Below are 15,510 nucleotides of genomic sequence, written 5' to 3'. Positions count from 1 at the left end.
AATCATGTCACCAAACTCTCTTTTCCCATATTCAAAGTCACGCTCTTAAAACATCTCATTTCATCTCTAACATGTTTCATGATAAACTGGGTGGGTGTCAATGATTCTTATCTAATCTCAGCCTGCATTTCAGAGAAGACCCTACAACTACCACCTACAAAGTGAAGAGTTCATGGTCTACGCATAATGAAATATACGATATAGGCAGTTACTTCTAGTTACTGTTTTGTTAGCCTGCACTTACTTAACAGGCTAGATGATACGAATGTCACGTCAGATCACAAGTTCCTAAAGGGCCACCAATGTAAACACTCGTATCTAAACAGTGCCCATAACAGCAAAAAAGTAAATGAGTTCATAAACTGGAGGTTAGTGCTTACAATTTGTTGAGTTTTTTAATAATAATGAACCTCAGAGGATCTAAACCTGAAGTTCCAAAACATGTGGAAGTCCAAAAAGATACAATGTAGGTCCTCAAGTGTGTCAATGTTTCAGAAAGCCTAATAAAACTGTACCTTCTCCCACACAAACACAGACCAATTAAAACATTAAATGTCTCACTAAACGAGTACGGTTAGTTAGCCTTAGTTTTTTGAGGTTTTTTTGTGGGGGGGGATTTTAGTTTTATGTAATCTCTACACCCAACATGGGGCTCAAACTCACAACCCTGAGATCAAGAGTTGCCTGCTCTATTGACTGAGCCAGCCAGGCACAAGGTATTGTTTTCTAAGTATTCTGTTTTGGTTTTGGTCACCCTTCACAAATTTTAAGATATTTAATAGACAAAATCTTTAAAAAGCATGAGATCTGGGGCGAGACAAGGAGAACCTATTGACACAGAGGAGGTTGGGACCCCCTGATATAACCTATGTTTTGCTTCCATTTTGATTCCTCAGTCATTGGGTTTCACAAGGGAAATCTAAATCATGGGTCAAAGGCTCCCTTCACCCAATCAAATTCAACCATTCAAATTTCCAATCAAATTTCAACCATTTAAAAAGGTTAAGTTGGGGCGCCTGGGTGGCGCAGTCGGTTAAGCATCCGACTTCAGCCAGGTCACGATCTTGCGGTCCGTGAGTTTGAGCCCCGCGCCAGGCTCTGGGCTGATGGCTCAGAGCCTGGAGCCTGTTTCCGATTCTGTGTCTCCCTCTCTCTCTGCCCCTCCCCCGTTCATGCTCTGTCTCTCTCTGTCCCCAAAATAAATAAACGTTGAAAAAAAAATAATAAATAAATAAATAAATAAATAAACAAATAAATAAATAAAAAGGTTAAGTCATGCACATAAGTCTCCAGATACATGCTTCATATGATAACGACAAGACAGAACTAAGGTATTAGTAACTTACTGACATCCATGAAGTGACGTGCATTGCTCTGTATTGAAGCAAACTATTGCTGAAACATGGTTTTTAGAAACAAGTAAGCTTTAAATTTTTTTTTAATGTTTATTTATTTTTGAGACAGAGAGAGACAGAGCATGAGCATGGGAGGCGCAGAGAGAGAGGGAGACACAGAATCCGAAGCAGGCTCCAGGCTCTGAGCTGTCAGCACAGAGCCCAATGCGGGGCTCGAACTCACGAACGGCGAGATCATGACCTGAGCCAAAGTCGGACGCTTAACTGACTGAGCCACCCAGGCACCCCAGAAACAAGCAAGCTTTAATTACAGGTTTTTGATAATTACTGAAAAACTCTTTGTGAACGAATTCGAGATCAAGTCCTATGAATACTTCACGATATAATGCAAAATTCATGGCAGAGGAAGATTTGATGCCTAAATATCAGAGAGGAAAGGAAATCAACATACTTATATTCAAGACTAGCATCAAAGCAGCAATTTTCCAGGGCATCCAAAGACTTCATCAGAAGGAGGTTCATCTGTTGGCCAGATATATCACTAGGCAAAGCAAGAGGAAAAAGTGAATTACTGAAAATAATTCACATGTCCAAAATACCATTTAATGTTTTCCTCTTAATAGTTTAGTGAAAATACATTTTGTTAAAAAAAATAAAAGTCACAACATTGATGACTCACATATACTTATTTTGCAAACAGAGAATTTAATTATTGAGTTTCTGTACAGTAGCATCACTTGTAAAGCAATAAACTCAAAAATGACTACTTTTGTATTTCCGCAGCCCATTCACATTTTAAATCACTGAAAAAGACCAAAATCGGAATTCCAAAAACATTTTCAAGAAGGCCAAGGTGATTTTCTTCGGAATATTTAACAATCCACTAAGCTGATATTATCAATAATCATTCCAAATCTCTTTTCTTGCAAAGACCGTTACTTCTGATTTCATGTCTCAATTGGGAAGGCTGGTAAGCTCTACTCCTTTTTTCAAAGGTGGGGAGGGGAACCCCAGTTGTTTATTTTTCCTGCCTTTATACAGTAATTGATGTGGTTTTGCAATGGTCTTGGTGAGGGCTATGACTTCTGTAGTACAACAAAACTTACAAGGTCATTCTATGGCTGTTTTCTCAGGCAGAGTTGTGGGTTTCATCACCAACACTTTTTTTATCAAGGGGTTTCTAAGATGTCACTTCTCCTGCTGCCCCCTCGGACCACGCTAAGAGGAATGCAGCCCCAGGAATGCCAAACAGCCAGAGAGCACTTTAAATAAGGTCTTCCCAAACCAAAAATATAGTACTTTTGCCTGAGGTGAAGGATTGCATTTTGCAGCGAGAACACGCACGCGCATACACACACACACACACACACACACACACACACACAGTTTTAATAGCTTTGACTAAATAAGTCCTTATTACAGCTGTTCTCTGGAGTAAAATATACTTAACTATCCTAAACAAATGCTAAAGAGATCCTACCGGTATCCTCTGGGAGTTATGACAGCAGCAATCTTTGGAATAATATGCTTTTCTGAATAAATTCTAGACTGGAATTTAAATTCAGGTGACTTTCTCCTAAGCCTTAGCTAAAAATGGATGGCCATGATTCTCTTCTACAGGGTGATTTTTCATACTTGAGACCAACATACTGTCCTAATCCTGTTCCCCTGAGGGGTCATACTGGGCAACTTATTTGATGGCACTGGCTATTCAGGGTCAACAGCCCTCAAAATGCTTACTTTAATTTTAGAAAAATGGAAACTTCCTCCGAAAACGTCATTATCTGGTGACACCGTCATTATCTAGTAAAATATTTCTTGGCACCAAAAGTAAACACTTCAGGTTCCTCTGCTCCAAAAAATTAGGAAGGTGGGAACCATGAATAATTATACCACTGGCTACAGTGTAAACACACTGACCAAAGGATGAAGCGTGCTATCCAGACAGATTATGAGAGCAAAGTGAAAATTTGCACTTATTCTGAGGGCCTTTGGCCTTGGAAAGCGCTTCCTGGTGTCCTTCCCCAGGCTGTCCAGCAGGTGCAAAGCCACGTAAGACAGAGAGGGGTAGAAGGCGATCTAGGAACCGGTTTCTCAAGGTAGCATGATTAAATTAACCACACATGCGAGCTTGTCAAGCCCTAAACCCAGCAGCATCTCATCCTAAACTAATGAAGAAAGGAGCCAGACCCAAGATGGGATGAAATGAGTTGCCTGGAATTAAACTGCCATGGCTCATTTTTAGTTGTAAAACATGTTGCTTGAAAGATACTGAAGAAAGAGCATGAACACAGATGGTGAAGAAACTGCCATTTGTAGCATTGTAGCAAAGGGAAAAAAAAAAATCACTTTCAAGTTTTAAGCCTTTCAAAAATATGTTGTGTTCTGTCGCACACACAAGATATGTAACAGTCAATTCACATGCAAAGGGCAGCTTTTTGTTCATGTCCAGAACCAGGCCTATAAATAATAATGCTGGTGAACAGAACAGAATGAACATTCTAGAAACGTTTCATTTATGATCACAAAGACTAAGCCAATCTTCCCAATCGTCTGACAGATGTTTCTAAGAGCTGAAAATGATCATCTGAAATCTAGTATTTCCCTAGATCAATAGCAGTTCTCCTAAAGGTTTCACATAATGGTGTTTGCACAAAGCTATGTAAATTACAAATGCAAACTTAACCACTGGTTTCGAACTGAAATCTAAATATAGCGTCATGTCATCCAGTTTACCCACACTGACACCGTTTCTTGGCTTTGGACAGACTGTTAATTTCTGCCAACCAGGGAAGTTTAAGGACATCGAACATCTCAACAGGATGCCTCTTCCGACTACCCTATTTCCAGTGCAGGAAAATGGGGCCGAATTCCAAGTCAGCGACATCTAAATATTCATGATATTCAAATATTCATGTTGTACCACACTACAATCAATCTGGATATATAAAATTCTAAGATTTGTTATAAAATAAAGAAGAAATATAATGAACAACACAACCAAAGTAGATTTATGCACGAGACAACTTTTCCATCTAGTGGAATTTTCCACTTGGGTCTTTGCTATTCTGTTAGGTCCATTCAAGGGTAAAGCTAGCAGTCCAAGATTGACCAAACTGAGTAAAGCACGCAGTATAATATGCACAGATTAAGACTCTTTAAGGATTACAAAAATGTAGCCAAGGCACAGGATAAAAGCAATATTTAAAACTGGGTACACGCAGTTCTCAGGTGACTCAGGTAATTCCCAGCACCTCAGGCATAAGGGATACTCCAATCTTCGTCTCCCATTTTACAGTGATCCCAGTAAAGGATCAGCAATTATTTTCACCCTCTTGAACCAGGAAAAAAGAGCAGCTTTTTCATTTTTAGCACCAGAAGATTACACTTTTCCTCATATCTATTACCTGGGTGTATCCTGGGCTCTCATCTAGGGACGGAATGATTTTCAAGCAATCGTCACCTTAGTAAGAGCAGCCCTAAAAACACATTCATGTCTTCGCGATGGCGTTGGAGGCAAGCCAGGTTCCCTCACAAAGGAGAAGAAAGGCCCAACTTGCCCATGTCAAAAAGTTTGGCGAGCACACGCGGCTCAGAGAGCGCGTGCGTGCGCGCGTGTGCACGTGGGCCACGTCCTCTGCCTACATCACAAAGAGGAAAAGGAGGAACACGCGAACAAACCGTACCTGAGTTTCTCCTCACACAAGCGGGACAGAAACATCCCCAAAGCAAGGCCCATGTGGATTTGCACGGCTTGAGACTCATCAGCTCTTGGTTTCCCAGGTAACCTGGCAGTCAGCATGTTGAGGATTTCCTCAACCTTCTCTTTGCAAGAGATAATGAAAACTTGCACGAGGAGAGACAAAGCCGTGGCAGCAGCCGAGCGGGCAATGGCACTGGCTGTGTTTTCACCAGAATAGGATTTCTAGGACATGCCAAAGAAAGAAAACAGGGGGTTGGCCTTTTGTTTAAAACATGAAGGAAGCATACCTATCACAAGAGCACGAAACGCAACAATATCAGCTTCTCTTAGATCCGCTCCTGCCGATGAAAAAAATGCAATTAAAAAAAAAAATCTATTTCTGGGCTTGTCTGTAGGTTACCTTGTCACTCTTCCTTACTGAAACGATTTTCCACTGAAACAAGCAGCTGATTAACAATATCCTTTTAAGTATGGGGAAAAAAAAAAATCTTAAGTGTCTTCTCTTAAAGGGTGTGAACTCCCTCACTATAAAGCCTGAAAAAAATGTCAGTGTTTTGAAAGCCCACATGCGTATATAATAAAGAACCCAAAGTGAAGTTACCCAAGCTTGGAGAAACCAGCAAGCCACATTATAAATGTGTACAGAGCTAGTTTTCTAGGAGAGAAAGAAAGAGTGTGCGTGCGCACACGCTGCAGGACCGGAGGGGGGAGTGGTTAAAGTTTAGTATGAAGGAATAAATGTAAGTTCAGCACAGGGATCTATTGGCAGATCTCCCAAAATTTTTGGTGGGAACGCTTCCCAGTAGATGGATTATTTCCTACAGGGGGTTAATTCCTTTTAATTAAAAAGGAAGTTGAAATCCTAAAAGCCTCTGGTTACAAAGCAATAACCAGCTATTCAAAATGAAATGGGGAGCTCTATATGCGCCTTCCTATATGTAATTATGGGAAAAGAAATGAATAACAGCCCTGATAAAATGACAGGGCAGCTGAATATGAACAGCTTTTCCAAGAATCCCATGTTAGGGAGCTCCAACAGACGTTAAATACACTTATAAATACATCTCGAGTGGGGAAGAAAGCCCATTTATCACTCGGCACTGTCACCTACTTCAACTTTTCAGACACACCATAAAGGCTGTGCTGTCCCTTGCAGTCAAAGCACGTTAAAAGGTATTTTTAATTCTGCACCCATTTGCTAAGCTTTAGCACTTTTTAAGGATAAAAATCACACACGTGCTAAGGTATTCTTTGAGCTAACATGGTACAATCGTAATGACAATACTATTCAAAATGACCCAGCTGCTAGAACACTGAAAATAAAGAAAGTGACTTTCGGATCAGGGCTTTGAAGAAGCACAAGAATGCAAAAAGCACAAAGGTAAGAGGCAACCCTGAGCTGGCTACGAAAGAGATTATTTTTATTGGTTTGCAAGAACTAAGCAGCGTTATTAGAAATCTCAGAGAATATCCTGTCCTGGTGAATATCAGAACCAGACAGCTACTGCAAAGACCTCTATATAATCAGTTTTTCATCCATCATTAAAGGAGTAAGAACATGTCTGACAGAAAACAAACTATCATAAAGAAATTACTTCTTTGAGTAAAGTCTACTTTGCAATTTAATTCTACGTTATCTAGAAGTCATTTTTTTTTTTTTTTTTGGTCCCCAAGTATAGTTTAAAATTCTAGTTCTAGACCCTGAGCCCCAGATGAATACGTACCAGGTCCTCCCAAAAGGAGGACACAGAGGCACAGAGAATGTTGTAGAGAGAAGACCTAAGGCAGTGGAGTTTCAGGGTAAAATCACGATCTTAGCAACAGTTCATGACCTGTGCTATATTTTTATTCGAATCAACTATAATCCTCTGCCGCTCAGCTGATTGTCCCATGATCACTATAATTCCCTAAGCACTGGAGACTGATAAGGCAGAACCAGAATAATTCCATGCAGATCCCAGAAATAAAGCATGCACTAGAGCCAATGAAGGGAAAAGAAAACCTCAACAAAAGAGTTGTATTTTCAGTTTGTTTCAAAATCTTAGGCTATTAGCAAGAAGAAAAAGAGTGACTCTTAAGTAACAGGTACTTTTTTTTTTATGATCAACAACACTATTGCTCTGTACATGAAGAGTATTTCACAGTTTTCAGGACATTTTCCCACAAATGACATCATGTGATCCTCACCAATCTTTTATGAAGTTGGCAAAGCATTAGTTTTTACCTTCATTTTACAGGTAAGGAAAACAAAATGGTGGGTGAAGTATCAGGTCAACTTTCACAAAACTAGTAAAGGGTGGAGCTGAGGCTAAAATCACTACTGATAATACTGTTCAATTGCCTGGTTTACACACAAGGAAACAAAGGTCCCAAGAGATTAAGTGAACTGCCCACGGTCACATATCCTGAAATTAAAAAAAAACCATGACTAGGGGCGTCTTGGTGGCTCAGTCAATTGAGCATCTGACTTCGGCTCAGGTCATGATCTCATGGTTTGTGGGTTCGAGCCCCGAATTGGGCTCTGCGTCTCCCTCTCTCTCTGTCCCTCCTGCACTTGCGCTCGGTCTCTTTCTCTCTCTCAAAAATAAATAAACATTAAAACAAACAAACAAACAACTATGACTGGACACTCAGGGACAGCAATCTTCAACTAATGTTTATTTCACTGCAGCTGTAGCTCTTGACTCTGACTACACATGGGAATAATCCAGAGACCTTTCAAAAGACTGATAACGCCCAAGACCTATCCCTAAGCAATTAAATTAGAGGAGAGGCCTACAGGTCAGTATTTATTTTTTCTGGATACATCTATCTATCTATCTATCTATCTATCTATCTATAGAGAGAGATAAGATATAGATGTCTATCTAGATGTCTATAGACATATATAGATATAGATACATATATAGACATATATAGATACACATATACATATATATATATATATATATATATATATATATATACTTTAAAGTGTGTACATATGCACACATACACATGCGCACACACTTAAAACTTCCCCAGGTGATTTTAACATACGGCTAACACTGAGAATAATTACCCCACAGCATGGCTTTCACGTGAACAACTAATAGGAGACAACTCAACCCTTGGGTCTTCCATCTTTTTTTTTTTATTATTATTTCTCTTATTCTCAGACTTACATAATAAAATGAGGAGAAGATTTGTCCTCTGGGTTGGTGATGGCTATCCACAATGACCAGGAGAGTATCAGACACCATGGAAACCCACTCTTTCATTGAAAGGAAATTAGGATGAACCTGTAAATGAAGAAAAAAAACCATGAAATGGTAATGGAAAAAAAGAAAAAACCTAAACATTGTTTCTAGATCCAGGGTACAACCCCCTTCTGTTATTAAAGAGTAGAATGCTCTTCTCAAAAAGTAAGCTTCACTGGCCAGGACTTTGGGAGGCAGATCAGTATTTGACAAATACACATCCTTGACCTGTGCCCCAACAGGAGTACGATTTACCTTTTGTTCAAGACAAGCAGAGGTGAGAGTCTGGGGGCTGCAAAACAGACCATATCTGAGAGCTCTCCCTGTGCTTGCCTGTGTTTAGTGAGGGTGATGGGGGGTGAAAAAGAGATGCGCAGAGAAAAGAAACTCACAATGTCTCATTTCGATGACTTGCCATTTCACAAGGGAGGCACTGAAGCAGCCTATGAAATTTTCATCACTATCTTTAGCATTTCTGCTTACTATCACCATATATTTATCATTTTGAATCATCACAACAATTGCCTAGCTAATTAGGTATGAAAGCATGAATGATCCTTCAGTTGGGAAAAGAGGAGGAAAGAGAATGCAAAAAAATGAAAACCAAAACCAAAACAACAACAAAATCCAACTTATTATAAAGAGAACTTGGTTTTCAAAATCATTCATGACCATGGATGTCAAAAGCATTCATTGACTCACATGGTGATGACACTCAGGTGGTACAAATGATAAAGGTCAATGCGGTGTTAAGTATCCATGAAATTAATTCCTTGACTCAAAGAAGGCCTTCTTCCTGAGACCTTTAGTTGTTAGTCATATGCAGCTTTGAACAGAGTTTGAAAACTTCAATTATAATCAGATAAGGAGGTCTTGAGTTTGTACTGAGGAATAGCCAAAGACAAGGCCATCAAGAATAAAAGCAAAGCCCCATCTTTGGCTTGTGTGGCTTCTGGATGTTTCGTCTAATATGTGTTACAGCACAGAACAAAGGGCGGGGGGGTAAAGACGACGATGACTGCCTGAAACGCCACCTCTGAGCTAGAACCCTGGTTACTACTGGGGCAAACTGCCAGCACAACTGCCCCAAACAAGGAATCCTAGAAAGGCACATTCACTTTTTAGGTCGTAAGATTCTACTTAGCATGTTGTCTTCGCTAAAGTACTCCATGGCTCTTTCAAGGATATAAAACATTTCCTCTCGTAAAAAGTTTCGTCTTAAAAATTAAAAAAAAACAAAAGTTTCGTCTTTCTCATCATTAAAATAAGATTCTGGATTTAAATTTTCGTACGGTAACTACCCTTTTATCCTTCATGCAATAATTCCTTGGCCTCTTTGCCTTCCCCACGTGAAATGTACATTTGTAGCTTTTGCCATCCAGCAAAAGCACCTATGCTCTTGTTCAGTGGTGACAGCACCTTTGGGGAATCCCCTCCTCCGTGATCTGAAGCTTGGTTAAATGCTCGATGAAGCTACCCATCTGACCCGCCCAAGGTGTGGGTATGAGACCCAGGGGACCCTAAACCTTAAGTGACCATCCCAGTGGGGGTAGTCTGCTCAGATGGTTCTGATATCAGTTCCTGTGCCTGATGTCCTTCCCCAAACCCAGTTTTCAGCTGTGCCTTCAATTCCACGGGCTTCCAGATTCCACATCCTTCTGGTTCCTTTTTTACTTAGATGAGAGTTGGTTCCCTTGCTTGAGACCAAAAACCTCCACCATGAAAAAGGAGTACAGATGGCCCACGAGACAGACACGCTGAGGGAACAGAGACAGGCTGAGTAACATTGAATAAAGTCTAGTTTTTGCAGCAAGAAGTCAGATGATGGTTACTATTGCCGGGAGCTTAGTATCTACTAGCTGCTGTGCTCTACATACATTAATTCCTTGAATCCTCGCAAGAGTCCTTGTTGGTAAGTATCGTTATCCCCATTTTACAGATGGGGGACCAGGCTTTGAAAGGGGAAGTTACCGAAAATAGGCCGCAGAGCTAGAAAGTGCAAGTACTGGGATTTAAATAGAGGACTCTCCTATTCCAAAGCCTCTGCTTTTTAACCACTTGGCTATATTGTCTCCAGATAGTGCAAGCTACTAGATAATGGGGCTTAAAAGAAGAATAAATCCATGCCTTTTTATTTTGACAGATATGAATTATCTGTAAAAGCACATTGGAAATGAACATTGGCCAGCTCGCCACATGTTTAATTAAGAAATAAACGCCTTGCAAAAATGAATAGGCACTTTGTCATTGACATCTACAATTAAAATGCAAAGTACGATTTTTTTTCAGTCGGTAAACACTGCTTATTTATCATTTTATTTGACAGCATTGTTCACTTTCAGTAAGCCTAGTTAACCTCCCAAGATTGGTTACCACTGATGCAATCACAGAAAGACAACCCCTGTTGCATAAAATTGGTACCTTCGAATGGAAATGACCACTTAACTGTGATGGAGAAAGGAAAACAGAAAAGCAGCAAGGGAAAGTGTCGTAGGAGACCCTCAAGCTCACAGTGTAAAGGCCCCTCGAGTAGCATAACTTGGTGCTGTTGCAAAGCACAGACTCTAACCTCGTAAATTCAGGGCCAGGCTCAAAGACACTGCTCACTTTTCAAACGCCGCCCAACTGGTTCAAGTCACCCTTAACTCACCTCCGGGACCCCCTCAGAGTCGGAGGAGAGGCTGGCTTCGTGTCTGGATACGACGACAGCAAGGCTGCTTAAGGCTAACAGCGCGTTGCCCTTGACCACTGGGCTCTCCCTGTTTAAAAAAAAAAAAAAAAAAAAAAAAAAAATTCCAAGAGAGGATTTGGGGGCATTAACCGAGAGAAGAGAAGGCGTTATTACAGAGAAGGCAGATGAGGTCAAAAACACCTCTATTCCTTGCCCGAGCTTCACCAGCGCGCGTCTGCTTGTTCCCTGAGGCCTGTGGCTTTTTTTTCCTTCTCCGGACACTCGTGCTGAGTTTTCACTCTCCTCATACACGTATATGCTCATTGTGCTTGTTTTGCAACCTACAGACCTGAGCTCATGTATCTGAGTTCTTTCCTTCTGAAATTTCTATTTCATCATTGGACACTGCATTTCCTAAGCTGTCGCCTTCTGTGTCATCTCTGGCCCACAGAACTCTATCGATTTGTTCTGAAAACACAAGCGAGGGCAGTTGCGTGAATTAGAGCAGTAGAATGGAATTGGCCTCTGGCTTTTCTAAGGCACTGGTGTGTGGAAACAGCTCCTAGGGAGCCATTCGGATAGCGTCCTTCACCAGCCACCTGCCACGCTGGCAGCTTCTGGCTGGCAGTCATCATATTATCCTCCCCTTCTTTCCCTTGATATGCCAAAGCCAGCAACCTTCAAGTTAGTTTGGAATATAATTTTAGAGACCCTAGATAAGATGCAAAGATGGCCTGTTTTTATTTTATTTTGATTTCTTTAACGCTCATTTATTTTTGAGAGACAGAGATAGCACGAGCAGGCAAGGGGCAGAGAGAGAGGGAGACAGACTCTGAAGCAGGCTCCAGGCTCTGAGCCGTCGGCACAGAGCCCGACGCGGGGCTCGAACTCATGAACTCTGAGACCATGACCTGAGCCAAAGTCAGATGCTTAACCGACTGAGCCACCCAGACGCCCCAAAGCCTGTTTTTAAATTATCTGGATTGAGAGTTGTCTTTTCTCATTATCCAAATGGTGTTTTCTTTTTAATATTAGCAACAAAATCTTGACTTTTTTTCTTAATTCTAGTTATGTATTTTGAGAGAGAGAGAGAGTGTGTGTGTGTGAGCAGGGTAGGAGAAGAAAAAGGGGGGAGAGAGAGAATCCTGAGCAGGCCCCACGCCGTCAGCAACAGAGCCTGACGCAAGGCTCAAACTCACAAATCGTGAGATCATGACCTGAGCTGAAATCAAGAGTCGGAGGCTCAACTGACTGAGCCACTCAGGCGACCCTTGACTTCTGAAGTTAGTATCAAGAAACCTGAACCTTTTATTTTTTTAAGTTTATTTATTTTGAGACAGAGAGAGAGAGAGATCCTGGGAGGGAGGGAGGGAGGGAGAGAGAGAGAGAGAGAGAGAGAGAGAGAGAGAGAGAGAGACCCGAACAGGCTCCACACTGTCAGCACAGAGCCTGACAATGGGCTTGATCTCACAAACCATGAAATCATGACCTGAGCCAGAGTCAAGAGCTTAAATGACTGAGCCACCCAGGTGCCCCAAGAAACCTGAACCTTCCAAAATATACTTACCATTTGAAAATGAATGTTTAGCATTATTCCCATTATTCCATAATTCCAAGGTGATTCTATAGAATAAAATCTTAAATGGACACTGACGCGATACTCTTGGCTTGCCACCTGTGTCATAACAGAAGTCAGGCAAGAGGGCACCCGTACCATCACACTTCAGTTCTGGCCTGGTTGTGGACTCCCATACAAACAGACAAAATGTTTCCCAAAAACTGGACTTGAGACTTGAACGTGAATCTGTGTGTCCATCCGAGAATGGCTCCTGTCCAAGAACGACCCCAGCATAGGAACGGAACAGGTATGTTAGATGAGGAAGACTTTCGGCCCCGCTCCCCTTGCGAGCTGAGGACCTCCAGACCCAGGCCACAGGCATGACTAAGCATGTGAGCTAGTGGGCATTAAAAGGTTAGTATTCACACATGTTCTTGCATTTTTGCTTCCGTCTGGTAAGAATGGGACTCAGCTCCTCCATCCATCATCCTACACATCTAATCCCTCCTGCCTTCTCGTTCTCCCACCTTGGGGTGGTTAAACTCAGTGAAAGCTTGCTCTGCCCAGTGGGTCACTTGGCTCACTCATCCTTAATTTCTTCCACTATGAGGCCTGCCGTAAGTGGATAAGAGCACAACATTTACATCAGGGGATGGGATGGAGGGAGAAAACAGAAGGAAGACTTGAAGGCTAAGCAGATGCCTTCAACCCAGGTTTTGCTAGAGTTTTGCAGTGAGGATTACTGGGAACTCAGCTAATAATAAAACACCAGACGGGGGGCCTGGGTGGCGCAGTCGGTTAAGCGTCTGACTTCAGCCAGGTCACGATCTCTCGGTCCGTGAGTTCGAGCCCCGAGTCAGGCTCTGGGCTGATGGCTCGGAGCCTGGAGCCTGTTTCCGATTCTGTGTCTCCCTCTCTCTCTGCCCCTCCCCCGTTCATGCTCTGTCTCTCTCTGTCCCCCAAAAAATAAATAAACGTTGAAAAAAAATTTTTTAAAAATAAAACACCAGAAAGCCAGGCAAGGTCTGGGTATTCCTGGGTGCCCAAGCCATAACATTACATTAAAAAAAAAAATGAAATCTTTTATTTCTAACATTATCTCTTTCCTTTAGCTGAGAATATCCTGAAGCCTGTCCTGCTACAAAATGGCCATGAATCCCTAAATGAAAAAAAAAAAAAAAAAAAAGAAAAAAAGAAAAAAAAAGTTTTAAATTCTCAGTGTCAAGACTTCGATCCCCAGTGGTTATCACCATAGAGAAAAGCTCGGATGGTCCCCAGGAATAGGATATCAAATCTTTTTAAAACAAGGGTATTAGACAAGATGACATGAAAAGCACTCTTATAACTCTGAAATTCTGAGAGAGCATTATTTAGCCTCAGTTCCAAAACCGTGCCCAACATGGTTTTGTTTCAGAAGTCTTACTGGCCTTGACATTCCTGAACATGTATTGTCCTTGTAAAATGGGAGAAAAAAGTTATTTAAAGCCACTAGTAATGAGACCTTCGGTTGCGGACTAAATGTGTATTCGGACATTAACCTTTGAATAGAAAAAAGTATTTCTCGGTCCACATAATGCATGCTCAGACCACGCTGTACATTTCACAAAGGTACTGGTGACCAGTTTCTCTTGGTCGTCTCTGCATTCCCTACTTGCTGCACGCAGCGACTTATGGAAAGGAGACAATACGGATTTCGTGAAACAAATTCATGGAGGAGCTGGCCAGGTAAACATCTACAACCAGTTCAGCAAATATTCATCAGCTTGTTGATCAAATAACTATCCCCCCCCACCCCACCCCCTGCCCCGCCCCGCCCCAGTCGGGCAGTAGTAACTAATTTGCATAATAACATGTCAGCATCAGTACAGTATTTATCTAGGCAACACCACTAGCATTTTAATTAAACTGTCCTTTGGAACAAACTGATGCCATTAACCTAATTAAAAAGCACAGGGAAGGATGAGCTACAAGGATGCTTTCTTTGGGACAAAGTATTACATTACATATTAGTAAAGTGACCCAGTCCTTTGGGGATTTTCATCTTCGGGTTCAAATCTATTTAATTAACAACAATGAAAATGAACTTACATCAATCATCAGGTTTTATCTGTTCTCTGATTCTCCCTTAGCCCTATCCTTGATGCTTTAAAACTGCTCTTAAGTGAGCAAATCAGTCTAATCCTGTGACTGGTGTTTTACTTCCTGCATTTAACTTATACGGCTCAGAACAAAGTAAGTCTTACAATGGCCCAAACCAGCCTGTGGTGGCCATGGTCCAAAGAAGGCTAAGCTGGCAGCAGGTGGTGGTGGGGTCTTCACATGGTTGGAGGAAGCCAGGGGGAAAAAGAGAGAGACGCAGAGTGATTCTTTTCCCCCCCTGCTCTATCATTAATCTCTCAGCCTTTGAACCTGACTTGCTGTCATACCTACTATTGTCGGCATTGCTTTAGTAAGATAAGGTCTATAAAATACTTTGAAATTTTTGATGAAAAGGTAACACTATGAGAACATGAATTATTTTTACTCCGTGCCACTGAGAATGTGAAGACACTCTTCGTAGGCATTTCATGAAATGATGCCTGGCAAATCGGAAGATTAAAATCTTGTTGAAATAAAATTTTAGAATGGAAAATGCACAAGCTACTAGAGAGGCAAAATGATAGCTTGTTTTAATAGAGAGCTGCTAGATTCTTCAGCGTTCCATGGCTTTTTTCCCCCCTGCAAATGTCAGAGCACGGTTTTTACCAGGATATAAGTAGATTACATAATAGAACAAACTATGAAAGGTAAGGGCTGAAGACAGTCCCCCCCTTCCCGCCCCGCCCCAGCACACCCTCCCCTCCAACAGGCAGCTGAGCGCTCCGCTCCCCCACTGTGTCTGCAATTCACCAAACTAGATAAGCAGACACAAATGAGTCCCTATCGAAGCCTCTCTGTACTTTAGTTTTCATTTTGTCAACAGATATGTCAACAGATATTTCCCA

At 41.5% G+C, this 15,510-nt stretch overlaps 1 protein-coding gene across 2 annotated transcripts in view; it reads right to left on the bottom strand.

Annotated features, from left to right (window-relative positions):
- The window catches only part of FOCAD (focadhesin), a 316,407-nt gene that overhangs the window by 58,476 nt on the left and 242,421 nt on the right, over positions 1–15,510 (bottom strand). For both annotated transcript variants that reach the window (XM_030294286.2, XM_030294287.1), the window contains 4 exons: positions 10,948–11,056; positions 8,223–8,339; positions 5,042–5,280; positions 1,807–1,896 (listed from right to left, as the gene is read on the bottom strand). In XM_030294286.2, the coding sequence (XP_030150146.1) occupies positions 1,807–1,896; positions 5,042–5,280; positions 8,223–8,339; positions 10,948–11,056 (555 nt within the window). The remainder of the gene's footprint in view (positions 1–1,806; positions 1,897–5,041; positions 5,281–8,222; positions 8,340–10,947; positions 11,057–15,510) is intronic.

Source organism: Lynx canadensis, chromosome D4 (genome assembly GCF_007474595.2).
Source record: "Lynx canadensis isolate LIC74 chromosome D4, mLynCan4.pri.v2, whole genome shotgun sequence".
Lineage (NCBI taxonomy): Eukaryota > Metazoa > Chordata > Mammalia > Carnivora > Felidae > Lynx > Lynx canadensis.
Note: the sequence above shows the minus strand (reverse complement) of the source record. Positions and strands in the feature narration are given on the sequence as shown.